Source organism: Siphateles boraxobius, unplaced genomic scaffold (assembly GCF_051911475.1).
Source record: "Siphateles boraxobius isolate OS27281-9 unplaced genomic scaffold, OSU_SipBor_1 6, whole genome shotgun sequence".
NCBI classification, from domain to species: Eukaryota; Metazoa; Chordata; class Actinopteri; order Cypriniformes; family Leuciscidae; genus Siphateles; species Siphateles boraxobius.
In genome coordinates, this window is record NW_027509186.1 from 17544968 (window position 1) to 17572416 (window position 27449).

Consider the following 27449-nt stretch of genomic DNA (forward strand, 5'->3'; position numbering starts at 1 on the left):
CTCCATTTCCAAATCCCTCGACCAGTTGAACAATATAGCCTACACGGATAGGCACGAAACTGCTATTTTCTTCTTTCAAATAAATCAAATAAAATAAAATAGCATAAATTATTATTGAATTGATCAAAGTACTGAAAGGGCAAAGGTTACATTAAAAACATACATTTTATCATTAGCCGTTATCATTTTATGTTAGATCCACTATTGTTTAATATAAAATTGTTCTGTAGTCTAGTAGCCTATTTACTATTTAATGCAATTACATCAGAATAGTCCAACTTTAATTCAATTATAAAAAAAAAATTAATCAGAGTAATCCCTTACTTTTTTGTCGCTTACGTGTAACATTGGTAAAGCGTTAAATTACTACCTATAAACAATAATAATAATTAATCAGTTAACCTTATTTTAGGCTACTTTTTTAAGGAAAAAGTAATTAAATTACAGTAGGCCTAATTAATTAGCCTACTTACTAACGTTGTGATTTACATTAATTAGTATAGTCCATGGTATAGTCTAGATAAAATTTAGCATGTGTAATAGCTAACGGTAAACAAATTAGGTTTTATTATTCTACGAAGGCTAAATGTTAACAAAATTTTGTGTGTAGTAGTTTATAATATAATTCGAATATAATGCTATTTAAAAGTTAACTGACAGACTATGACAGTAAACAGTGTTTCCCCCGAAGATGTGCGAAATCCCGTGACTTTTAAATGAAGTCCCAACAGAGAGACTCTTAATTTGAAAAGCGCGTCTAAAGCTCTCTCCTCAGTTCCGCTTCACGGAGCTGGTGTGCGGGTCTGGTCTGGGCTGAGCTGGTCTGTGCTGTACTAGTGCGGGATGATTATCTTTTTCTAAAAACCCTCAGAATAAGCTGATTTTACGATAGCATTCCACTTTAACGTGTCTAATCCGTCGGTGGATCTGATCTCGGTGAAGGTATGAGTCTAAATGAGTTGTGATGTGATTTCTGATCACGCTTTACCCCTTTATCAGCTGTCATTGATGTACCTAGGGCCCTGAAATAATTACTCATCATTATTGATTTCACTAACAGTTGTTTTCCTGGCCCCAATGCGACACTATTAAGTATCTGACTTTGTAATTATGTATCTTCTGCTTGATCGGATCCACCCAAACGTTCAAAACAAATTATAACAGCAGGTCTTTTTACTGTAGTAACGTTACTGCTGCTCTCAAATGAAATGAAACCAAAAACGTCCATATAGACTTTGTTTTTGTTTGGATCATTTTCTAAAACATAATCTATTTCAATTAATTCAGTAGGTATGCTTACTAAGAGATTAAACCGTGGAGCTGCTCGTGTGTTCATTGGCATTTCTCTTCCTGAAATAGTTGATCTCATGATCAAACCACAACACACTGATGATGACAGGACAGCTGCTTTACTTTCTGGGCTTCAGTTTAGGGTTAGATGGCTGGATTGGTTATTTATCTGTATTACATAAATGTAATAATATAATAGTATCATAAGCAAACTTGCAGTCTTATGCTCTCTTTGTATTAGAGGTAAAGGTCAAAGAGGCCAGTTTGGACAACCTGTGATTCCGGTTTTGTTGTATGAGATTTGGATGCATGATTTCCAGGATGCTTTGAATGTATTTGTTTCTTCTAATTAGGAATTATCTAGATTTTTTTAATTCTCTTTAATTTCAGTACAACAAAACCAAATCATTAAATATTAACTATACCTTGATCATTCATGTTAATTCATAGTGCATTCACTAATGTTAAGAGATACATCTTTAAAATGTTTTAGTAAATGTTAAAATTAACAATAAACAATACTTTTATTAACCTTAGTTAACGCTACAAATGGATTCTTATTGTAAAGTGTTACCATTTCATATAAATCCAAAAACTACTGGTATGGACTTTTGCCAATAAAAACCAATTGTTCCAGCAATCTTTGTATATTTATTTATATTTACAAAAAAAAAGTATGTATACCTCCAGTATGATCATATTTGATTCTTACACATTCCTTTGGAATCTTGTTTGACTATGTAATTGACATGCAGTGTAATTTCCTTACTGTATGTCATCACAGCTGACCTGGTATTTTCTCTGTACACCCATCCTCCTCTCTCCCTGTAGATGAGTGGAGCGGCGTTCCCCTCTCCCACAGCCGAGATGGCGGAGATGAACCGGATCCACTATGAGCTGGAATACACAGAGGGCATCAGTCAGAGAATGCGCATTCCTGAGCAGCTCAAAGTGGCTCCGTTTAGCTCAGAAGAGCAGGATTTCCCAGAGCGGGACATGCTCCACACGGCAATGATGCACGTTCCCGAGAGAATCATAGTGGCAGGTACGAGATGGAAAGCACTAAATATTTTCTTTTGTGTTTCGCTGTCTTACATATTTGCCACAAAATGAGGGTGAATTTCTCTTTTAGGCAGTTTGTTTCACATGAATTATCCACACACACACACCAATTTTCAGAGTGGACGAATATCTGATCGGTCACTCATCTTTCTATGTAGGAGACCGTGATAACATGCAATATCCCAGAGACCCGGACATCATCCAGTCCACCCCGTTGGAGTCAACACTGTCCCTCAGGACGCCACCTCGGGTCCTCACGCTCAACGAACGGCCCTTCGATTTCCACGAAATGGAGCAGTCAATCTCTGAAAGTCAGCCTAGCGAAGAAGTAAGTGGGACAGACTTAATTTAGCAAGATGTGGGCTGTGAAAATGGGAGTGGTAATGAATGTCACTAAAAAAAGAACGATTTGGGTTTAGTAAAATGAGGAGGAACACCTGTCCACTTTCTCTTCTTCACACAGGTGCGCACGCAGCCCAAGGCACGTAGAGAGCGCACGGTCAGCGAGAACATTGGTGTGCAACACAATGGCCAGCTCGCCAGAAACGACTCTACGTGAGTGCAAAGCCACGAATACACACACATATGTACTTTCGTTTCACCTCTGCCCTGTCAACATGGCCCTCTCACTCCATTTTATGTTTTTTCCTCCTCCCTGGTGTCTCTCTTTCTCCCTTCATGATGCTGACTCAAAGGGGGTGAGTTAGAACCATGCATGTATATTTTTTAGTTTCAAGGCCTTTTAGTTTGGCTTTTGTGCTTTTTTTGTGCAGGTCAGTGCATGTTATTGCATGTACAGGTGTAGCCCGATCACACCTGTCAGTCATGGTTAAAACCAATTTGATCACAATATAAAACAGCTTGTGATGTGGTATTGGTCAATGGTCAGTGTAGTTTAGAGTTGCTTTGTCAGTCAGTTTCCCTCATGCCATGACTTGCTGACAGCTCTATTCTACTCTATTGTACTCTAATGAATGGCCACTCCTTGCATTGTGGAGCTGTTCACGCTGAGGGTTTGTACTTAAAAAAAACAGATCAGTCATTCTCCTTCAACCAAACAATTGTTGACTTGTTTTGACATGATGTTTTCTGATTGGCTGATCTGTCAATAAAAGTGCTTAAACCCACCAATGACCAGCACCTCTTCTTTTTCTTTTTTTTCTAGACCTCAATAAAATTAAGACGAGTATGGCTTCTGCTACTAATTTAAATGTGTCATGCCCATCAGCCAAACTGTCTTTTATCAAACTTTACTCTAAATTTAGACTAAAAAGGATATTTTAACATAATCATAATATAATGTTTGTATTTAAATGTACACTGCCATTTAAAAGTTTAGGGTCAGTATGATTATTTTTTTATTACAATTTTGCAGGAATGCATTAAATTGATCAGAAATGACATGAATACATTTATAATGTTGAAAGATTTCTGTTCTTTTGAACCTACTATTCATGAAAGAGTCCTGAAACAAAAGCATCACGGTTTCCACCAAAAATAATAAGCACCACAACTGTTTTTTTGTTTTTTTTTAAATGAAAGGTTTTTCTTCAAATCAGCATCTTAGAATGATTTTTGAAGGATCACGTGACACTGAAGACTGGAGTAATGATGATGACTAGTAATGATGCTGAAAATTCAGCTTTGCCATCACAGAAATAAAACATTTTAATATATAGAAAACAGTTATTGATCATATAAATGAATGCAGCCTTAGTGAGCATAAGAGACTTCTTCTAAAATCTTACTGACCCCAAACTTTTAAACTCTAGTGTATTTAAATATTTAATAATATTAACTTATAACAAGTGGCAATACACAAAATCAGCAATAAACTTAATAACCCTGTTAAATCAGTAATCACAGTAAATCTATCAAGAACATGTCCAATTCTTATTTCACCATAAAATCAAAAGAAGGATATAAGAGATTATATTTAGCTTAAAAATATATATATAAATAATTTAATATAAAAATAATGGAGTACAATACAATAATAAAATGTATATTATTAAATGAAACTATGTATTTGAATATAACCCTTATTCTATAAGGATTATAACATAACTATATGTATGTATCTATGTGTATACATATATATATATAATCGTTTGTACAAATGTGCTTAAATGGATAGTTCACCCCAAAACTAAAATTCTGTTATTAATTACTCTCCCTCATGTCGTTCCAAACCCGTAAGACCTTCGTTCATTTTCAGAACACAATTGGCCGGCACCTATGTCAGCACTATACGCGTAACGTTACAGTCTATGGGAGGTCAGAAAGCTCTCGGATTTATCACAAATATCTTAATTTATGTTCCGAAGATGAACGAAGGTCTTACGGGTTTGGATTGACATGAAAGTGAGTAATTAATGACAGAATTTTTGGGAGAACTATCCCTTTAATAATAACACATTTTGGTCCCTCCATAGACATTTCTTTATGAAAAAGTGGGGCCAGTGTCCTGGACATGTTTTCATGAGATTCACCTATCAAATACCTGAGCTATAATTTTGATGTGCGCTACTTTTAAGGCAGACTGCTGTTAGGATCTCAGAGGTGAAGTTGTGTCTGTTTGTATCAGTGTCGATGGTACTACGGTTCAGTAAACGGCCTCATCGTTAGCCTGATGTGTATCTGCGTTTGAGGCTCGCGGTTGTGATGCTCAGACACTGCTTTGTGTGCTGGTGTTGTAAAAAACGAAGAGAGTTTGCTTGTTTCAGCTTGTTGAAGTGTTTGTATCGGGGTTGTAGGTTTATTTTTATATGGCGAGGCTGTTGCCCATCAAGTGTGACATCTCTCCATTTCTCCCAGGCCAACGAAATGCAGTCTTTTTCATTATCCGGCTTCTGTTTCTTTCTACTTTTATTTCCTTCTTTCTGAAACCTTAAATTTGTTTGACATCCACTCTCTCTCTCTTCTATCTTCTACTTTTCCTCTCTTGTTCTTTCGTTCCGTCTCTCTCTCTCTCTCTCTCTCTCTCTCTCTCTCTCTCTCTCTCTCTCTCTGTGGTGCGGTCAGTATGACTCCCTCCCCCTCTGCTGCATTGCGCACTATGGCTCCCCTCGGTGGTGCCGAGGATGGGTTTAACCTCTTCAGCGCCCACGGTGTCCTTTCCTTCATCCAGTCAACCACACGCCGGGCCTACCAGCAGGTCCTGGAGGTCCTGGACGAGAACCAGCGCAGGTGACCTTTGACATCAGACCCCTGAATCTTCCCTGAAAGGCTCATTTAGATGTTGCTTCACAGAGTAACTAAACAAATGTGTTAGATTAAGCCAGGAACAAAGTCCTCTACGACTTCTAGACATTCTTCTGTCATTCTGATGACAAATTGATTAGGTGAGGAAATGCACTAAGCATATTTGCACTGGCAGTCAAACACTCCTCCTCAAAATGTAATGCTCTCAACCATAAATCCCCACATATTTAAGTTTTAGGAGGTAGTTTGTCAGATGACGGCTTTGTCGCTGTATTGTTTGCTGTTGGATGTGGACACGCTGCTTCCCTCTTCCTTTGCCTCTTTGTTTGGGGTTTTATTTCTTACTCTTTTCTTTGAATCCTTTCTTTTTTTTTTGAGCTTTAAGATTTCAGTTAAATTTACGCATAAGTTTGTGGCATTGGTGTATAGTTTTTAAAGAAATGTCCGGGTCCATTTAAAGTGAAGTTCTTTTGAAAGCATTTGTGGCATAATTATCACAGATATATAGATATACACATGATCCTTCAGAAATCATTCTATTCTATTATGATGATTTGATGCTCAAGAAACATTTATTATTGTTAATAGTGAAAACAGTTGTGCTGCTTAATATTTTAGTTTTTCAGGATTATTTTATTTTTCAACATTTATTTGAAACATATATATTTTTTATTATTATCATAAATGTCTTTACTGTCACTTTTGATTAATTTAATTTGTCCTTGCTGGATAGGTATTCATTCATTTCAAAATCTTACTGACCCAAATATGTATTAATTCAGTTTTTATTATTTATTTTATTTTACATGGGAACAGGTCGTGGAAATTTCTCTCGTAATTGAAATTATGCCACAAACACTGTGAAATGATACAGCCTAACTTATATTGAATCCGGAACATTCCTTTTTTGATTTTGATTTCCATGGATACCTGCACAGGTGGTATCTATGAGCTCATTTCCTGTGCTTGGCTTCTGATTTAGAATGGCACTAACTTCAGCAGCACTGACGTTACTAAACTCAACTGTAGGATTATGTAAAACCTACATGATTATTTTCCTTCGGAAAATGAGGAAAAAAGGATTTTTGTGTTTACATCTGTGCAGTTGGCTGCTTTATATTGAAATCATAATTTATTTTGCAAGGTTTATTTGATTATAAATTGAAATGTTGACAGGGTCTGTGAGACAAAGACCCCCTGTACATATAAAATATTAGTTAAAGCGCATCTGCGTGTTATTAAAGTTGTCTGTCTGTGTCTTCTTTCGTCTTTTCCCTCTTTCACTTCCTCCGTACCTGCTTCTCAGCAAGCCATCTCTCAGAGGGGGTTCAACCATCTCTAACCCCCAGCATGACAACAGGTATCTCTTTTCTCTTCCTCTCTTTTCTTCCCTGTCTTCTGTTTCATTCTCTGGCTTTGCTTTTCTCTCTATCCTCTCAATACAATCTCAATGTCTCATGAAATGAATAATGTCTCTGACAGGTATGCGCTGGCCACGCTGGACTCTACTCTAGAGGGAGGAGCAGATGACATGGCTGTTGTTGACGCCACCTCTCTACGCAGACAGGTATTATTCTGCTGTTAAAACAACTCTATATGCTTCATAGTGTGCAGTTCCTAAGAATGTTTTTTTTTATGCACTACTCTTATGCTCACCAAGACTGCATTTATTTGAACAAAAATACAGTAAAATTAATAGTATTGTGAAATATTATTACAAATTAAAATAGCTGTTTTCTATTTTAAAATATTTTAATATGTAATTTATTCCTGTGATCAAATCTGGATTATCAGCATCATTACTCCAGTCTTCACTTCAGTGTCACATGATCCTTTAGAAATCATTCTAAATACGATGATTTGATGCTCAAGAAACATTTACTATTATTATTATCAATGTTGAAAACGTCTCTGGTTACTTGCGTAACCTATGTTCTCTGAAAAGGGAACGAGACGCTGCGGAAAGCGCAGTGGGATATCCTCTGGATGTGCCGATTGCCTGAAGCCCTATAGAATCACGCCAATTCATTGGCTGATGGCGCTCGCGCAAGCTGGCTCCGCCCCGACGCTCTTACGTCGTAGCATGACGAACGCGCGCGCGCCATCCTCTCCTCAGATTTCTCTGCCGAAAAGAAGAACTGTCGGTAGCGCGAGGAGCTTGGCAGCGAACGCAGCGTCTCGTTCCCTATTCAGAGAACATAGGTTACGCAAGTAACCAGAGACGTTCTCTTTCATAGGTTCACTCAACGCTGCGGAAAGCGCAGTGGGAACGAAATACCAAACTCGCCAAGCTTAAGCGCTGCCATAACTGGTAACAGACCAAATAATAATAACCATGACCGGTTCAAGCAGATAGAACCTGGGAACCTGGAGTCATGTCAAGATCTAAATTATAGAACCTCACAAAGGTGTGCGGAGAGGACCAACCTGCCGCCACACAAATGTCTTCCAAGAGGGCCCCTCTAAAAAGAGCTTGAGAGGAAGCCACACTTCTGGTGGAATGTGCTCTGATGCTAAGAGGTGAAGGCAAACCACGCACCTCGTAAGCCAGCGAAATAGCATCCGTTACCCAGTGGGAAATCCTCTGCTTTGATGCCGCAAGCCCGCGGCGGCCAGCACCAAAACACACCAAGAACTGGTTAGATTTCCTCCAACCGCCTGAGCGATCTACATACAACTTCAAAGAACGGACCGGGCAGAGCAGGTTAAGTTTCCTTTCTTCCTCAGAGGCAAAAGGAGGAGGGTGGAAAGCGTTAAGGTTAACAACCTGAGAGCGTAACGCCGTGGAAAGAACCTTGGGTACATACCCCGACCTTGGCCTCAAGGTAACCCTAACCAGGCCAGGAGCGAAGTGCAAGCATGACTCACTAATAGAGAGAGCCTGCAAATCCCCCATCCGCTTTAGTGAAGATAAAGCCAACAAAAGAGCAACCTTAAGAGTCAGAATCCGCTCAGGGGCTGACTCCAAGGGCTCGAAGGGAGCCTCTGTCAAACCCTCCAGGACGACTGACAGGTCCCACGAGGGAACACCATGGGGGCGAGCCGGTTTCAGGCGCCAAACCCCATGCATGAAGGCTGAAACTAACCTCAGTTTCCCCAAGGGAATCTCATCTGATTCTCTATGAGCGGCAATAGCTGCGACATATACTCTGAGAGTGGTAGCAGCCGCTCCGGAAGCAAACTTTTCCTGCAGGAATTCCAGCACTGAGCCTACTGGGCAGCCAACTGGGTCCCTATCATGTGCTAAGCACCATGCCTCGAATACCCTCCACTTGGAGGAATACAGCCTCCTCGTAGAAGGGGCTCTAGCACTCGCAATGGTCTCCTGAACGTCGGTTGGGAGATCAAAGCTTAAAGTTAACGGCCTCTGATAGGCCAAACGTACAGCTTCCAAATGTCGGGGCGAGGATGCCATATCCTGCCCTGAAGCTGGGAAAGCAGGTCCTCCCTGACCGGGATCTCCCAGGGGGAGGATACCAACAGAGGGATCAGCTCCGAAAACCATGGCTGGGACGGCCAGAATGGGGCTACCAGAAGGAGGCGGACTCCGCCCTCTCTCACTCTGGACAGAACCGCCTGGATCAGCTTGATGGGCGGGAAGGCATAGAGTTTCTGCATCGGCCAAGGGTGGGCGAATGCATCTATCCCCAACGGAGCTGGAGGGCTCAGGGAGAACCAAAGCGGGCATTGGGACGACTCCTGAGATGCAAAGAGGTCCACTTCCGTTTTTCCGAACCTCTCCCAGATCAGGGCCACCGTCTGGCGGTTCAACATCCATTCCCCAGACCTGAGCTTCTGCCTCGACAGGAAATCTGCTGCGAGGTTCAGAATCCCTGGGACATGAACTGCTCTCAGAGAGAGGAACTTGTCCTGGGACCACAGAAGAAGGTGACGCGCATGCCTGTCTAGGGTGCGCGAACGTGAACCCCCCTGTCTGTTTACATGGGACACTACTGCCATATTGTCCGTTCTGACAATGACATGTTGCCCTTGAGGAAAGGGAGAAAGTGGCAAAGAGCCACGAAGACAGCCCTCAGCTCCAAGCTGTTTATGTGCCACGAGAGGGTCTCGCCAGTCCAAACCCCACACGCTGGCCTGCCCTCGAAAACCGCTCCCCCGCCGTTCAGAGAGGCATCCGTCGTAACCATTTGACGACGGAATACCGCACCCATACCGACTCCTTTCTGAAGGAAGAGGGGGTCCCGCCAGATTGACAGGGCGCGAAAGCAACTGCGCGACACCTTCAATAGGCGAAGGGCTCGCCCCGTGGGCCGAGCCCCTGAGAGCTTCATCCACCACAGAAAAGGTCTCATGTGGAGTAGCCCTAGAGGTAGCACAGGGGAGGCCGCGGCCATAAGGCCCAGAAGTCTGCGGCAGGTGCTCACGGAAACATGCTGGCCTAGCGCAAAGCGGGACAGACATGTCTCCAGACTGGAAATCCGTGCAGGAGCCAAACGGGCCTGCATAAGAACGGAGTCCATGTGTACCCCCAAGAAAACCGTGCTCTGAGCTGGAGTAAGAACTCTCTTCTCCGTATTCAACCTCAAACCGAGAGACTGAATATGACGGAGGACAATGTCCCTGTGGTGAGTCACCAACTCTCTGGAGTGGGCTAAAAGGAGCCAATCGTCCAGGTAGTTGAGTATATGGATGCCCTGGAGCCGCAACGGGGCCAGAGCAGCATCCATACACTTTGTGAACGTCCTTGGCGCTAGAGCGAGGCCAAAGGGGAGGACCCTGTACTGGTACGCTTTCTCTCCAAAGGCGAACCTGAGAAACTTCCTGTGTCGCCGTACGACCTGGATGTGGAAATAAGCATCCTTGAGGTCTACTGTCACGAACCAGTGTCCCAGCCGGATATGAGATATGATGGCCTTCAGCGTCAACATTTTGAATTTCCCTTTGTAAAGAGAGAAGTTCAACTGGCGAAGATCTAGTATCGGCCGCAGGCCGCCTCCCTTGTTCGGGACCAGGAAGTAACGGCTGTAGAAGCCCTGTTCGACTTCCCCCGAAGGAATCTCTTCTATCGCCCCCTTTAGCAGAAGGGATGAAATCTCCTGCTGTAGTACAGAAGCCTGAGCGGCGCTGTCGACTACAGTAGTAAAGACCCCGTTGAAGCAGGGGGGGTTGCGACAAAACTGAAGCGTGTAGCCGAGCCGAACTGTGCGAAGGATCCAAGGCGATACCCCTGGTAAACGCTCCCATTCTTGAACGAAATGTGATAGAGGGAGAGGAGTGATGCAGTGCAGGGGACATACCTGAGATAGGGTGTCGCGCTTTCCATGGGGAGGCGTGGTTGACCGTGGAGGAGAGCGCTTGGCGTCCTGACACGTACTGGTGGGTACCACCACCTGGATAGAAGTAACTGGGTCCGCCTGCTTCAGAGGAAAACGAACTGTGCCTCCGAGGAAGCGATTGGCGGGTATAACGTGCGCCGGGAGCGAGGGGAGAAAGCAAGACGCGTCTCCTTCCTCCTGCTCCGGACTGGGTGAAGAGAGTGAAACAGGACCTGCACTTCGAAACACACTGGGTGGCGAAGGTGACAGGGTTGGAGGAGGAGAGCCGGTTGGAGGAGGGCAGAAACGCTTGCGCGGTCTGTCCCAACCTCGTAGATCTGGTGCGGCTCTCCTCCTTCTGACCTGCGGGTCAGGAACGGCTCGAGGAGGCTGGAGCGGCCGATTTGTTGGACCGCTTCAGCTGAAGGCGCTTGTGAGGGCGCTGGCGGGGAAACGGACGACCTCGGGCTCCCCAGACCGTAGTTGTTGGGGGATGAGCCGGGTCATTCCTTCTAGTAGGGAATTCAACCCTATGAGCAGAGCGTTCTCGGGTCTGAGAAGGGGGAGGGTTGGAGTCTCTTGGCTCTCTAGATCTCCTGGGCATAAACTGCCTGAGCGCGGCCGACTGAGACTTAGCGGCACGGAACTTCTCAACCACCGTGTTGACCGCTTCCCCGAAAAGACCTGAGTGGGAGATAGGGGCGTGCAGAAGAAAACTCTTATCCTTTTCTCGGATCTCCGTGAGATTCAGCCAGAGGTGGCGCTCTGCGGCAACCGAGCCCGCCATAGAGCGACCAACAGCCCGAGCAGTGTGCTTGGTGGCTCTTAGGGCCAGATCTGTGGCTTTGCGAAGCTCTTTGACAGCTTCGGGCGTCAGTCCCTCTCCTTCGTCCATGTCCTTAAGGACGTCCGCTTGGTAGGCTTGAAGGATGGCCATGGTATGCAGGGCCATGCCTGCTTGACCAGCCGCCATGTAAGACTTCCCAATAAGGGAGGAAGTAGTCCTACAAGCCTTGGAAGGAAGGAGGGGACGCGACTTCCAGGACGGTGCAGACGACGGGGCGAGGTGGTTAGCCAGCGTGTCCTCGACCGCTGGAATAACGGAATAACCCTGCTCCACAAAACCCACAAGGTTGGTGAAGTCAGCGGCTGCCGCATTAGTTAGGCGTGCGGAGAAAGGCTGCTTCCAGGATCTGGAGATCTCGTGATGCAGATCGCTGAAAAGGGGCAGCTTTCTTCGCTCTGGCCTAGAATTAGGGCCACTAAGGAATCTCTCGTCGAGTTTGGACGATTGAGACTCGCGGGGCTCAACAGGCCAGTCTATAGAGAGCTTCTCTGTAGCGCGCGAAAGCACGTCAATAAGCTCAGTGTAGGCCGGAGTAGGCCGCGCGTCCTGGCCGCTAGGCGGGATAACGTCATCAGTCAAAGCAGGCCCGAAATCCTCGGAGTCGGAAGCTGCAGTGTAAATCACGTCATCCAGACCAAAAGAAACCGATTCGCGGGCTCCCGGGCTGGGGCATAAATAATCATGCGCGAATTCAACCGCGCCACGTGCGTGCTCGGGGGAGGGAGGGAGAGAAAGGGCGAGGCCCGTCTGCTCGTACTCAATATCCTCGAGCTCAACATCCGAGCCCCAGGCGGCGGATCCACGAGAGGCCTCAGCGGTCTCGGGAGCGCGACGGGGGGAAACGAATGACTCCTTCTCAAAAACCGCGAGTCTAGAGCGGAGGGTTTTGAGAAGGAGATTGTCACAAAATTTACATTTTGACAATCCTAATACAGCCTCACGCGCATGCGAAAAACCCATACATTTAACGCACTTACTGTGAGGGTCGTCGTTCGAAATGAAACTAACGCATGGCGGAGAACAGCGTCGATAATCCATGACACTTCACTGTAAGGAGAACAGAGTTCCACTTATGCCAGTCGCTGAAGTGTTGAGACGAAAGCTGTAGTTGAATTAGAAAATTCGGGCTCAGAAAAACCGAACGAAGGGAAAGATGTGACCGCTTCGTGAAGGCAGAGAAATCTGAGGAGAGGATGGCGCGCGCGCGTTCGTCATGCTATGACGTAAGAGCGTCGGGGCGGAGCCAGCTTGCGCGAGCGCCATCAGCCAATGAATTGGCGTGATTCTACAGAGCTTCAGGCAATCGGCACATCCAGAGGATATCCCACTGCGCTTTCCGCAGCGTTGAGTGAACCTATGAAAGAGAACAGTAGTGCTGCTTGATATTTTTGTGGAAACCATGATGCATTTTTTTCAGGATTGTTTTATGAATAGTAATTTCAAAAGAACTTAATTTATTTAAATTCTAGAAATCTTTTGTAGCAATGTAAATGTCTTTATTGTCACTTTTGATTTTCAATATATTGTGTATTTTCCAGAATAAATTAATTTCTTTAAAATCTCTCCTCAGGCCAGTTTTGTCAAATTTGCAATTGGAATACACAAAAACAATTTGATTGGATTCAAGGAGTTTTTGTGGTTGTAATTACAATAGTAACAAATCCTTTCCTTGCGGGTCAATTTGAATGAATGGGAAATGGGAGAATTTTTTTTTTTCAAACACACACACACACACACACACACACACACACACACACACACACACACACACACGCCTAGAAATTCCCATGAAAAGAATGGGGGCATATAATGGGCCAATGTTTTTGTTTTGTTTTTTGTCAAAATAAAAATCAATCGGTGACAATGCAGACCATACACAGATATGGAGGGGTTACATTTCAACGCATTTACAATACAGAACAAAAAATCTTCAGAAGGAAATGATATAAGCTCTCTGGGCAAAAAAATTAAGTGTTATTTTAATGCTTCGGGTCATTTTGACCCGCGAGGGAAGGTTGTGTAATTCACATGCGAGGAGAAAATAATAAATCTTACTGCCCCAAAACTTTTAAACAGTAGTGCATGTAATTGACCAATACTTAACCTCAAAGATGGGAGGGGTTCATTAATTTCTTTGATTTTGTGTCATTACAGATTGTCAAGTTGAATCGGCGTTTGCAGCTCATAGAGGAGGAGAACAAAGAGAGAGCCAAGCGAGAAATGATCATGTATTCCATTACTGTAGCTTTCTGGCTCATCAACAGCTGGGTCTGGTTCCGTCGCTAAAGCAGCATGGACTCCACAATGTGGGAGGGGCAAAATAAAAACTTTGCCCTGCTTCAATGTGTCAAACTTCAGCCAATTCTTTTAATGGCTAAAATGTTTTGTTTTCTTCACGGCAAAAGCGGTAAAGTCAGGGATGGCTTTATGTGTTTGAGTTTGTCTATTTTTATTTTATTATTATAAATATGTATTTATACACTTTTTTTGTTGTACAATTGCTATTTTTCTTTGTTTTGTATGTTTTTAATTCCTTTTTTGTTGTTGTTTTGTTTTTTTGTTTTTTGCATAGCCAAGCTGGAACTAGATGTATATATACATTACTTCATGTGTCTTTGAGCTTTGGCAGTAATAATATTTTCCATAGGTTTATTATACAGGACTGCGTTTACCAAAAGCATCGTAAGCCTAAGCTGATTGAAGAACAATTGCCACCAATGGTCTCTACGATGATTTTAGGCTTACAATGTTTTTGGGAAACACAGTCCAGATGAGTACAATATTATGTAAATTTTTTGAAAGACCAATGGAATCGAACAAACTGATATATCATAGACGAGAAATGTATCAAATTAAATAGTATTATTTATGGGCTGTTGTGATTTAGGTACATATGTATGTTACCTTGAATCAACGAAGAAACCATACTTGTTAGTGTGAGTTTAGTCCTTGTCATTATTTATGTAAAACTGCCCATACGCTACTGATGGCATTTCTGCTAGAACCTTTTCTGCCGGATATTACTGAAATTATACAGATTCAGTTTTCCTCTCACAGAGCCATAAACATTGAATTACAAATGCTTTTATTTGAATAAATGACAACAGTAGTGAACTACACTCTGTCCTGCCTGCTTTTAATCTACTGGATTTGTTTCAGTTACATGTCTGTGTTTCATTTCTGAAGATAAAGTATAAGCACATGTTGGTCTTAAGCATGATAGGTTAAAGTAAAAAGGTTTTGCAAACAAAGCTGTAAATATGATTTTATCAGGTATTTTAGTATTTATTTTTATACCAATATAGTATTTATTCATTCTTTGAATATGCTTTTATTTTTATATTTTCTTTTACATTTTTAATTCAGTTTTAGTTATGTGCATTTGTCATTTTTTCATTCTATAAAGCTTTAATACATGTTTATTTCAGGGGAGTTTTAACAAGTTTTATCTAATGTTTATATTTTATATTATTTCAGCTTAATTTCAATAACCAAAACCAAATTGTAATAGTAATAGTTTTGGTTAGCAATAACAACACTGGAACTTAGAAAGTGCTGTGGTTATTCATGCCATTAAATACCATGGTACTGCCACAGTACTTTTTAACTAAGAAAAAATTGTTGTACTGATGATTATAAAAAGGTAAATAATGATATAAAAAGAATTATATAGGCTACTATAGTAAAAAACTGCATTCAAAAAAGCACTCGAATTTACAATCTTCTCTACTCTCCTTTTGTTCTAAGAAACTTGAACTTTGAACTTTTCAAAAAGAAATCCACCTGTTTCATTTTAATCACGGAATGTTCATTTCTTATTTATTGAGGTCACCTAGCCGAAACAAAACACAAACCCGGTGCTCCGGGCAGGTGGTGGCGCTGTGGACAGTTTCCCTTCCGCTTTCCGTCGCTCTTTCGCGGACAGCGCAGTGTCAGCAGGTCGCGGCTGTCATGGCGGCGTGCAGGGCGCTCGTGAGCCGCGCTGTATTACCTCTTCATTATCATCATGTGTCCAGAGGAGTGATGCTCACACACGTCAGGGAGAAAAAGAGATGGATGAAGGCTTACACACTCATTATGGAGAGGAAGAGAAAAATGGAGGGACCTCCACCTCCAAAGCCACGGTCAGTAGAACATCTCAAGGCCATTTGTGATACTCTGGCTGTGGGTGACTCAAATCATATTCAGCTGCCTGCCTAGGCTGTATAGTTAACGTTATGCGCTTTAGGACGTGTCTGTGATTCCCAAAAATCCTGTCTAGGCAGATAGCTAAGTTGGTTTTAAGACACAGCCAGTGATTTAACTATATCAAGATAAGCACATGTATGAGTTTATAGAAAAGGGAGATTGTTAATGCTATTTAGTATCTTGTGGTTTGCATTGTGACCATTAAAGCTACAGATGAATTCTCCGTGCAGTCGTTTTATCTTTTTGGGGGCTGACATTAGCACATTTTGCATAATTTCCCATAAATTCAACTAAGGATTTTCTCTGATATCTTAAAGTAGACTGCAGTCATGAGAATGCATTACTGATAGTCATAGAATTTATTTTTAAATTTTAATATGAGAGACCTATAGTATGTTTTTTTTTTGAAAAATAAAATTGATGCCAGACAGTACATATGATGCATGTTTGTGACTGGCATTGATACATTTTCTTAAAGCGAAAGTCCAGTCAAAAATAAAAATTCGGCCATCATTTACTCGTTCTCATGTTGTTCCTAACCTGTATGATGTTGTTTCTTCTCTGGAACCTAAAAGTAGATATTTTGAAGAATGTTGCTAGGCAGTTTCACTTCCCAATGGGAACCAAAGCTATTTGGTTTCTAGCATTCTTCAAAATATCTTCTTTTGTGTTTGTACCACAGGTACGACTGCTAAAGCGTTTTTGGGTGTACTATCCCTTTAAATTATTGACAGCCCATCTCTCTTACAACCGAAACACATCTCAGAGCTACAAAAATGAGCACTAAGTAAAACAGAGTGTTTATTCAGTATAGTCATATACGTATTTGTGTATCATCGAACAAAGACTTTGAAAGTGATTGGATAAACAAATTAACAGATTATCATAAGGCCTCCTACTTCATTTTATCATATATGTACACTTTCCGGTTTATCTTCATCCAGATGGTTCTTCCTCAACATCACATAATAAACTTTTTAGTTGGAAACATTTTATCTGACTCCCTAGACTCTTCCCAGGCCTGCTGACCTTGACTTCAGAGAGAATCATTCACAAGTTGTTTCTCAAAGCATTTGCAGATTAAACTTGATGCATGAGACAGAGTCAGAAGAGAGATTCTTCTGCCGAGATTGTGATGGAAAGAGGGGGCTTGTACTCAGTAGTGATCTGAGGTCTTGCATTGAGTGCCTCTGATAACTTACAACATCTCCATGCTTATCAGTCAAAATCTATATATATATATATATCTTGCATATTAAATTACATTTGTTTATTGCACTAACCCTCTTTTGCTTTCTCTTCCCATCAGCTCCCAGCAGCCGAACTTTGATTACCATGCTGAAGTGGAGGCTTTCAGTGCCCGCCTGCAGGAGAGTTTCTCTCTGGATCTTCTGAAGACTGCGTTTGTGAGCTCGTGTTACCTGCGATCTGAGGAGGAGAGGAGGCGAGCACTGGGCCTTGACTCGGAGATGACCGCCCTCAACCTGAAAGACAACGGCGAGCTGTCTGTGCACGGTCAACAGTTCACAAAGGTGAGAATTTTGATGAGTTTTATACTGGGAAAAAATGGTATGAAATTGATATTAGCTTTTAGTTGTTATATACAGGGTTTCCTTGGTGACTGGTGCAGGGGCAGCTTTCATAGCTTGCCTGAGGAGGGTGTGGCAGCTGTTGTAGACCACCTGACAGGGTCAGAGGTCATGTGTGATGTCGCACGGAAACTCGCCGTGGAGGAATTGACGATGAGTGCAGAGTTTCCTGTTCCTGATGACACCCTGCAAGGAACGTTCTTCGCTGTGATTGGGGCTCTGGAACAGAGCAGCGGGCCTGTGCAAGCCGGGCTTTTCATTAGGGTAAGACAAGTGTCCCAATACAGGTAACATTTTATGTTTTTTATTATTTTTTTATTTGTTGTTGTCGACGTCTATTTGTATCCTATATATATAGAGAAAAAAATTAAAAAACAAAATATATATAAAAATATGAACGTGTATATATTATATATATATTCACACATTATTATAAACAAAAAAGTTATGTCAGATGTGATTAATTATATAAATAAATGTGTATAAATATATTAGTGCTGTCAAATTGATTAATTACATCTAACATAAAAGTTTGTTAATTTATGTGTATATATAAACCATTTAAAAATATGAATTATTACTGTATTTATATTATTTTTTAATATAATATATATGTATTGTATATTATATATATTTATTATATTGTTAATGTTGTGTTAAATCATTTTTAAAAAGTTATTAAATCACTAATTATATATTTTTATATATTTTTATATTTTATTATATTATATATTTGTATTATTGTTTGATTAAATACATATACATGTTTAATAATTACTAATATTAAATATATTATATTTGTTAAATGTGTATATATTTTTATTATATGTTAAAGTTACTAATTTTACTTTACTAAATTTTACTAATTATATTTCCAATTATTTAATTATTTTTTTATATATATATTAATCAAATTAATCATTTATCATATAATATTGTGTAAATATGCCTTAATTTTTGTTTGTGCACTAAAGTTTGATCCATCTGTTTGTTGGATGTTGTTTGTGCAGGATTTCCTGGTGACTCAGCTGATTGGGAAAGATCTGTTTGACATGTGGAGAGTGGTTGATCCCATGGGGCTGCTGGTTAAAGAGCTGACCCGTAAAAGTTTAGCGCTACCCGAGCCTCGCCTCATCCGGTCTGCTGGCGCCAGTACTGTCCTCCCTCTCTATTTTGTTGGGCTTTACAGGTATGACACAATTACTGGAACTAGGGTTGTCAGATATACCAGTAGACATGATTAACCGGTAGAAATTTCAGACTATCGTCTCTATCGCGGTTACGCTCATGTGGCGTTGTTGTGCAAGTGATTTTTAAACCAGTGAAGCACAATAAGCAGCGAAAGAGAACTAATTTCTGTACACTGCTGAATATGTGAGTAATGAGTCCGTTAGATTCACATACTTATGTCAAAATGCCCAACTTTGCAAGTATCCTTGTAAACACAGTAATTTATGTCTTAAGTGAACGTAAACAGAAAGAAAACGCATTTGTATCCGTATATTGGATCCGTGCTTCTGTTTTTAAGTGACTGCAGACTAATAAACCTGCCGCTGCTCTGTCATTAAATGATAATCAAACAACAAAAGAGAAATTCACTCACTGCTTTTGACTGAATCACCTTTATAACTTTAATAGATTTAATGTAACACTGAAGACTATGTAGTATTTTTATACATTTGATTACTTTATACATGTAATGTCGTATTTCTTATTTCTGGTGCTTGAAGTTTTTTTTATTTTTTTATTTTTTACTTTCTTAGACTTTTTTGTAAATTTGCAAATGGTGAAGAATTATGAAATTTCAATGGTATCAAAAATGTTGATATCATAACCTTATTGAAAGCAAAAGCCCCTAAAGGGATATGGTAGTGGATAAAATATGAGATGGGAGGAAAAATAACAAATCAATGCTTTTGCGTTCTTTTGAGCTCTTGTCGAGGGGCGCAATTTCGCAGGGGAGCGCAAAACATTTGCAGGAAAAAATAAATAAATAAATGAAATTTCTTCATGTCCCTTTAGGGGCTCCATATCATAATGATATATATATATACTGTATATATATAGTTATTGAGAAATATAAATCGTAAAAAAATAAAAAAAAATAAAAAAAATCGCCCACACCTAGCTAGAACAATAAATAAATTTCACTGTATAAATTTCCAATGTTAGAACCGAAAACTAACATTTATAAACCATGGTGTAAGAGTCACTAGTCTGCTAAATATATAATACCCTGATCTATTAACTCCACAGTCTGTAAATGAAGTTCTAGTTGATTAATCTGGACAATCTGGTGTCATTTCAGGGTCGAGTCAATTTACTCTGGTCTCTTTTGATTTATTTTTAAAAACCAAATGTCTTATTATCTCTTATTTTGTGCCAGTGACCGTAAGCTGCTGGCTCAGGGTCCGGGTGAGACCGTCCTGGCAGCCGAAGAGGAGGCAGCGCGCGTGGCTCTGAGGAAACTCTATGGCTTCACAGAGGACCGCAGACCATGGGACTTCACTGCCACTACCGGGCAGCTTCAGAAGCCCAGCACACAGGCTCTCGCCAGTGGATAAATGATGAGCAGATTCCACTGGGACACTTTTTGGAGAAGCAAAATGTTCACATTCATCATCTGCTTGATCACAGCTATTATATAGGGTGAAACTTCTGCTGAAATGTGGCCATGGTGACACTGGAGGCCAACTTATTATGCCTGAGAGACTGAAACTCTCGGTGTACCACAAACCAAGACAAAACTGCCCACTTAATGAAAAAGATCATATACATCTCATTTAAGAGCATTAATCTGCTCTGAAGGTGCACATTCTTTAGATCTTCTGTTGGTACATATAACTTGATGTATATAAATGTTAAACTTTGGTTGCTAAGAATAAAAGTTCTGAACAAAATAGTGTTCTGTCTTTAGAATGGACTAATCAGATAGATTCTTCTTGGTCACCAGCCATACAGAGTGATGATTAGAAATGCAGAAAAGTGCTCTTCTGAAAAATTATTTTTGAAGGTTACATATATTTACATAGTAAACTGTATTTAATCTGTCATTTTATACATCTCGCCACATATCTAATCCTAATGAGAAAACCACATGGGTGTATAACCCTCTTCTTGTGCATGATGTTTAAAATGCCAGCCAAACTTAAAATAAACTTGTAATATACAAGAAACCAATCTGTGACTTGGAATGAAAAGTTGTTGCCTTTAATAGAAGGTTAGAGGAGGCATTATGGTTTAATCAAAACTAAGTTTCAGTAGGTTTTCCTTCAGTTACCTCACCTTCTTCCACTGATTAATCTAGCACATTGAAATATTGGCCTTCTATCTAGCTTATAGAGCGAATATTTTTTGTAAATAATTTGGTGGTTCCTACTTGTTTTAATATCTAAATTTTGATTGGTGGCATTTCAACCAATATAATTTGAAAATATGCATCCATGACGTAATGTCGGAGTGTGCTCAATTTCCTGGGCAATAGCTTTATATTTGTAGCCAAGACGTTAAGGTATTGTGCCTATACAAAATATGACAACTAGTCACAGTCTCCACCATACAGCATTAGGCCACTGCAACATATAACAGTGCTTCGTTTAATTAACCCAGCGCCATTTATTGCTTCATAATACATATTCATAGCCATCTTAAAAACAAAAGGTGATTAAGAAAGTCGATTCATGCCCTCGGCTAGCCAAATCCTCTGAATTAGGTAATGTGTTGCGTCCTCTAGAGGGCACTGCGGATTAATAAGTACATTTAAATAAGCTCGAGAACGTGCACTCGAGTAGTATTGTGGGCGGGGGCTCTATAGGAGTCACGTGAGCTTAGGTGTCTCCTGTGATTGGTGACTCGTTTTCCCTTTCCAGAGTTTCCGCTCCTGTGCTAGCGGGTTTGTCAAATAATTGATCCTGTTACACAAAAACAACCTATTTATTCTAACTTATAAACACATATATGGAGAAAATGTTTTTTTGAATGTATCTTGATTATATTTCCATACAGATTTACACAGCATAAGAAGTCTTACGGGCAGTTTTAGCACTCAGACCTTTGGTGTCTCATCCGTTGAGTACTTACTATTTGTCCTCGCCCCCTGTTGGCCGTTGTGTTAAACTGCACGGATCAATCAATAGAAATGAATGCAGAGTGGGAGGGCTGATCGTAGACAGGCAGTGAAAGTAGAGTGGGCATGCTGGCTGTTAAAGAAAGAGCTGCGCTTCAGGACCCTCCTCTCTTCATCACCACGGCGCTTTTCGCCCGTTGTTTGTGAAACGTGAGGCCCTTCTGAAGAACCCCGGCTCGCCTAGCTTTTCTCGTTATCTGTTTTATAGAAGTGCCGGACTCATATTTGGCCGGACCCTTACACGTATTGGATTTTTATTACGCTCTTTTTTTAACTGACCAGAGGTATATTAACGGCCCCGGCCATGGCAGCGAGCGCGAAGCGAAAGCAGGAGGAAAAACACCTGAAGATGCTGCGGGAAATGACGAGTTTGGCGCTCAACCGAAAGTGCTTCGACTGCGACCAGCGCGGCCCGACCTACGCCAACATGACCGTGGGCTCGTTCGTCTGCACGTCCTGCTCAGGCATCCTGTGAGCCACCCTCCTGTGTCTGTCTGTCTCTGAGCCTCTTTATTTCGCACTCCGTCTGTGTTTCAAAACCGAGTGCGCTGCCTACCTAGACATCATAACCCGTAAAGCCATAAAACATGTCTAGTTAGCCAGCTCACTAGGTTTTGATACCGATTATTTCAACCCAGCTGTTGAACCATGAACATAAATGTTTTTCTTTAGGCGGTTTAAAATGTAAATAAGGGTGGGTAAAAGGGTTGTTGTCTTTTTGGGGGTTGGGGTTTGTTATCTGGCAATTAACCAGGCTTGATGGCTGGGTAAATTGTATTTTGGGTATTTGTGTTTGGTTGGGCTAATGTAGTAAAATCATGAGTGTGTATTGTCTTGATACTCCAGCAAACTTGTTGTCATATCACTGGACTTTTCATATGTCCTGCATTGTCTTATCTAACGTTAGCTGTAAGGAGAGGCCCTTGTAGATCAGATTAACCTCTATACAGCATGTGGAAGAGCTGGATAGTCAGAGACACATGGTGACTGTGTGACATGTGGCAAAGGGTGTGTGTGTGTGTGTGTGTGTGTGTGTGCACCCCTGCACTCCTCTCCTGATAGCGAGGGCTGGGCTTGACATTGACAATATGAAGCTGAATATATACTTGCTTGTATATGAAGATTAAGAGTGCTGGGGGGGTCTGTGGAAAAGTTTGAGAAAACAAAAGAAATAAAATAAATTTGTTGTAAAAAAACATTTAAATAATTAAATGCTTCTCTTGGCACAGTACTGTATTGAGTTCTATAAGAAAAATGTAATGATACATTAATAGATAGACGTGTGATAGATGGTTAGATGTAAAATAAATAAAAACAAATAAATCATTTTGAATGAAATACCAGTATATAAAACTGATTAAAATAGATTAAAAAATGATTTAAATTAATTAACAGTATTATATTAAGTAGAGCACTGTAATATTTTATTTAATATTTATAATATTAATATTTCACAGAGTAGGCTATAATTGGTATTTATTCATGTAAATCTAAATAAAGACCAGGATCATCATATTTGGGAGTATGTGGTGGTGTAGGTAACATGCATAAATATAGTTATATATGTCATGCCTCTCAGTCTATTGTTGGCATTGCTCAGTTTGCAGTCTGCTTTTTGATATCTGAAGTTGACATATTGTGTAGTCTAGAATGATCTTTACACGGAAGAAGTCCTTTTCCGTGTAATGATCCTTCCCCATTAGCTGATAGGCGTCAAATTGGCACAGGAATGAATGCTGAAACATGCCATTACATTTGCAGAATCTTCATTGAAAGATTGACTTAAAAGTGACTTTGTGTTATAGATAGATAGATAGACCTCTTATGTCCTGTATCAGCATGTCATCCTTGTTGTGTAACTGTTGTCTATGCAGGGGATTTTGGATTAGATTTGGAAATGCTTCCTAAAATAATGGAATTTTTAATTCAGATTGCAAGAGTGATCCTGCAAGTAAGTAATGCAGATTTGCTTGAATTTAGGTAAATATTGGTAATAAGCAGACTACCTTCCTTCATGGGTGTGGTCTAGAGGTTTTCGCATCTATGAAGCTGACAGCCTTGGTTTACTGAATTAATATCGCCCTTTTGCATCTCAGGTGGTCCAAAGTTGCTTTACCATTTAGAAATGTACCATTTTTAAACCACTTGAGATGAAATTACCCACTTTTATTTTGCTCTATATACACTTATTTTATGTCTATAGGCTATTTATTGAATTTATGATGATGGCAGTCAGTCAGAGTATTTATATGTTCTTAATTTGTTTATAGAATTAATATATTATTATTATAAAATGCATTCAGTTGCTTTTTAATGGACGCAGTGGTGCAGTATTCTGTTGGGCTCAATAATATGGTTGAATAAATGTTTATTCCTGCTGTGTAATTCAATCCTAATTTTATTCTCGGTTTGGAATATGATGAAAACTGACCCACTTTTTCCCATTTTTGAACATATTTGCCTTGATAGCAGAATTTGAAATGGATTGTCGGAATGGAATAGTCTATTCTAAAGCATTTATACTTCTAATGTTCTTGTTCATTAGTTAAATGTCCTCATGAAGAACCTGGATAGTTGGTTGTGTGTGTTAGTCCTTCACATCTCTGTTTCTGATGATGAATTATCTCAAACATTCTTGACTCATGACTATTGAACTTGCCTATACCAGTCATGTTAGCAAAATGTTGAGTAAGGTCTCACGGGTTTGCGTTAAAATGGGTTTAATTTCCCAGCAAGTGGATGAGGAGGAGACCGTTTTACTAGACTTTTCAGGCCTTTGAATTTTTAGAAGAGTCTTGCAATAGTCACGTCCTAAAAGTTACACTTGACCTACTTCCTCAAAAGGTGGAAAGATGTCTCGTTGACTCCCATGAGAACCATCTGCCTTCCATTTAAGCACTTCAGAGAGGAATGCAACAACATAGTCTGACAGATTGGACCTGTTCCTGAGTACAGCTATTGATAAATGCTCTCGCTGTAGGGTGGTGTGGTTTGATGTCGTCCTGTTGTCCAGATACTGGATCTCTAGAATACAGTACTCTTCTTCTGAGTGACCGGTCTACAGAATTACAAAGAAATGGTCAATAATTCTCCCAAAGGCAGAGAAGAGGATAGTGAGATGAGTGCTATCTCTAGCTGAACTCTTCTGGAGTCCTGAAGTGTGTAGAGGGCCGAGGATCTTGTTAGTTCATTTGGAAGTGCGATCAGGTGTATTTGAACAAGCCTGTGCACAGCTTTGAAGACTGTTAGTTTGCTAGATGGTTCAGTCTGATAGTCAGTAATAAAAATTAAACTAACAATAAAGTACTGCAAGGATTATGTATGTTTGTAGGCCAGCCTGGAAATAAGCATCACACTGGTTCCCTCGACAAAAAGCCAATAAGAATTTTCCAGTGGCTTTAGGATTCTTGCAGAAAATAAGATCTGTGACCAACAAAAGATTTGCCCTTTTAACACAGAGATTCCGGAAAATACACTGATAATGTGTCCCGGGATCTCTTCATTTTGGTTCAACCAAATAAACCATTAGTAATCGGACTGATGGCTCAATCGGACTGAAAAGCCTTCATGTAAACACCCGAATTGAGCTTGATCTGAATGAAAATTCAGCGTCATCACTACGGCACAGCCCTTTTTTTCACACAGGGCCTGTTCCGGGACTGGTCCCGGCAATGTTACTTAGGTCCCCATCCCGGAATCAATGCCGTACTCAATCCCGGGACGTGTTTGCATTCACACAATGCATTCTGGCAATTTTCCAGGATCAGCTTGCACTGTGAAAGGGGCTATTCTTACACATTTTGTTTATCAAGATAATCGGCACAAGTGAACACAACTTTTTGAAGCATAAATACAATTGCCAGAAGTAAAAAGTTAAAAAGTAAGGGTATAAAGAACTACACCAAAGTCGGATGCATGACTTCAATGTCATTAAGCTTTGGAAAACTCTTTCAGGCTTTATTTTTAAAAAAAATTCCCTGAAGGTTTGAGTTTGAATAGTTAGCAAGAGTGCGATTATAAACTCAGTGAGGCGATGAAAGGGGACTAATGAATAGGTGAGTTTACCGGTTCTGCGTGAAGACGTTTTATGTCTACAACAACCTCTGTAAGTCCCATTTAGCCACTTTTTTAAAGATGGTGCGGAAAGCAAAAGTATTATCATTTTGTCTTCGTCCAATGCAAATAGCGCCATTTTTTTTCTTCCTTTTCGGCCTTAGCTTTTCCGGTTCAGTACGCCTACCAAGTGTATAGTGTAAATGCAGATATCGGATATGGGTCACTTTTAAAAGAAGATATAAAGCTGGTCATCAAAAAAATTGGATAAAGTCACTAATTGGAATTGGGCATCAAGACCTGCAGTGTAAATGCGGCCTTATAGGCTTGTATTGTTCCTCCACTGCATGTCTGTGATTGAACGGTGACTCTCCTAGTAAACTCCATTAGAGGAGATAATTTAAAAAAAATAAAATTTTAAGCACCAGCTTTTAAACCACTTCAACTTCACCAGAGGGACGTCTGCTCCCTGCACTGGAGCGTACACACCAGATGTCAGACAGCCAAAGCATGGGAGTCTTCTTACAACCAATCTGCTACCTCTTTAGCAACATTTTTACAACTGACAGTGCAACTGTAACAGTAAAAAAAGTGTTTTTTTTTCATTTATCAGCTGGAAAAATAATTGTTCTGAAAATGATTCCAATGATGTAGTTCCTCTGCCATTTTCGTTATTGTTGTGGTGTGGAGTCGGACTTCCCTGTTCTCATAGAATTAGAGTAGATTTTTTTTAAGTATATGGATTATTCTTTGGGTTATATCATTAGTTTTAGTATTAAAACTGTACCTTTTCATTTAGCAATTTACCTTAGTACACCTTATATTTAAGCTGATTGTCAAAAGCAAAATATATGCCCAATTTCCCCTGTGTGGGTTGTAGAAAAGTGAATGATTAACATGCTATTAATGTATGAGCTATTAGGTGTTGGATTTTAATTAGGGCATTTGCATGGGGAGATGATCCTCTGGCTTTGCCTGGATTCACAACTGTGCCAGCGATTCCCGGTTTTAATCCTGAATAACTGATTTTGCCATGCTGCTCATACATAGTGGGTCTCATTCACTGACCGTGCATGAAATCTGCGTTCAAACGTTTTCACGAACCAATCATGATTTTATTCTAAACTTATGAAAATTTAGAAACCACCTGTAGACACAAATCACGTACTCTTGGTGGCCTTATGTTAAGATGAACTTTATACATGAATATAGATCTTAAATATATTTCATCATACATGCATGCATACAGTAAAAGAGTGAGTTATAGCTCAAGCTGTGAGGTTCCTCTGGATAAATGCAGATACGCATGTACATCTTGCTAATAATCAGTCTGTAATCTGGGTGTGTATAAAAGGTGTTTGTGTTTGAGGATGGTACACTCCTGTCATTGCTCGAGGATCGTGCTGCGCCCGTGTCATGTTTGCTGAGAGTGACAAATGGAAAGGGTGTGTGGAAAGCCCTTATATGGACATTGTTTGGATGTGTTTTATGCAAATTAATAACAAGCTGTCTATTTTCTAACAAGTTAGTCTATTCTAACTATTTTGCTCATTTAAAATACTCCAAATTCATTAACGTTAAAACAAGGTTAAGAACAAATTCATGTGCATACACACTTAGGCATTTTTGTGAGAAGTTCTCCTGTGCGTACACATACAAAATAATCCACCACGCAGTTATTAGTGAATGAGATCTGGTGTTTTTCAAATCTTTTTAGTAATGGGCTGAATTTTAGGTTATTTGAGTTAATCAGACTGAGGATTTTGACTGCATTCAATTTGGGATGCATCCACCAGCTTTATTTTGGTGTCGCA

General features: G+C 40.4%; 3 protein-coding genes across 9 annotated transcripts in view; all 3 read left to right on the plus strand.

Moving 5' to 3' along the window:
* Positions 1 to 767: 767 nt before the first annotated feature.
* mffa (mitochondrial fission factor a) lies at positions 768 to 14798 on the plus strand. 3 transcript variants are annotated; one of them, XM_077207903.1, is made up of 8 exons: positions 773 to 942; positions 2122 to 2335; positions 2511 to 2680; positions 2816 to 2907; positions 5377 to 5541; positions 6863 to 6916; positions 7039 to 7123; positions 13834 to 14798. In XM_077207903.1, exons 2-8 carry the CDS (start codon positions 2122 to 2124, stop codon positions 13963 to 13965), a joined length of 912 nt encoding a protein of 303 aa, XP_077064018.1. In that variant the 5' UTR covers positions 773 to 942; the 3' UTR covers positions 13966 to 14798. The 3 variants fall into 3 exon arrangements, with proteins under 3 accessions (XP_077064020.1, XP_077064018.1, XP_077064019.1); XM_077207904.1 differs by lacking the exon at positions 5377 to 5541 and having other exon boundaries at positions 785 to 942; XM_077207905.1 differs by lacking the exons at positions 5377 to 5541; positions 6863 to 6916 and having other exon boundaries at positions 768 to 942.
* A 752-nt stretch (positions 14799 to 15550) lies between these two features.
* On the plus strand, positions 15551 to 20632 carry mrpl44 (mitochondrial ribosomal protein L44). The gene is made up of 5 exons (XM_077207906.1): positions 15551 to 15803; positions 17177 to 17399; positions 17475 to 17720; positions 18467 to 18645; positions 19843 to 20632. Exons 1-5 carry the CDS (start codon positions 15631 to 15633, stop codon positions 20018 to 20020), a joined length of 999 nt encoding a protein of 332 aa, XP_077064021.1. The 5' UTR covers positions 15551 to 15630; the 3' UTR covers positions 20021 to 20632.
* Positions 20633 to 21630: 998 nt separating this feature from the next.
* The window catches only part of agfg1a (ArfGAP with FG repeats 1a), a 45449-nt gene continuing 39630 nt past the window's right edge, over positions 21631 to 27449 (plus strand). For all 5 annotated transcript variants that reach the window (XM_077207964.1, XM_077207965.1, XM_077207969.1 and 2 more), the window contains exon 1: positions 21631 to 22053. In XM_077207964.1, coding sequence (XP_077064079.1) covers positions 21887 to 22053 — 167 coding nt within the window. In that variant the 5' untranslated portion in view covers positions 21631 to 21886. The remainder of the gene's footprint in view (positions 22054 to 27449) is intronic.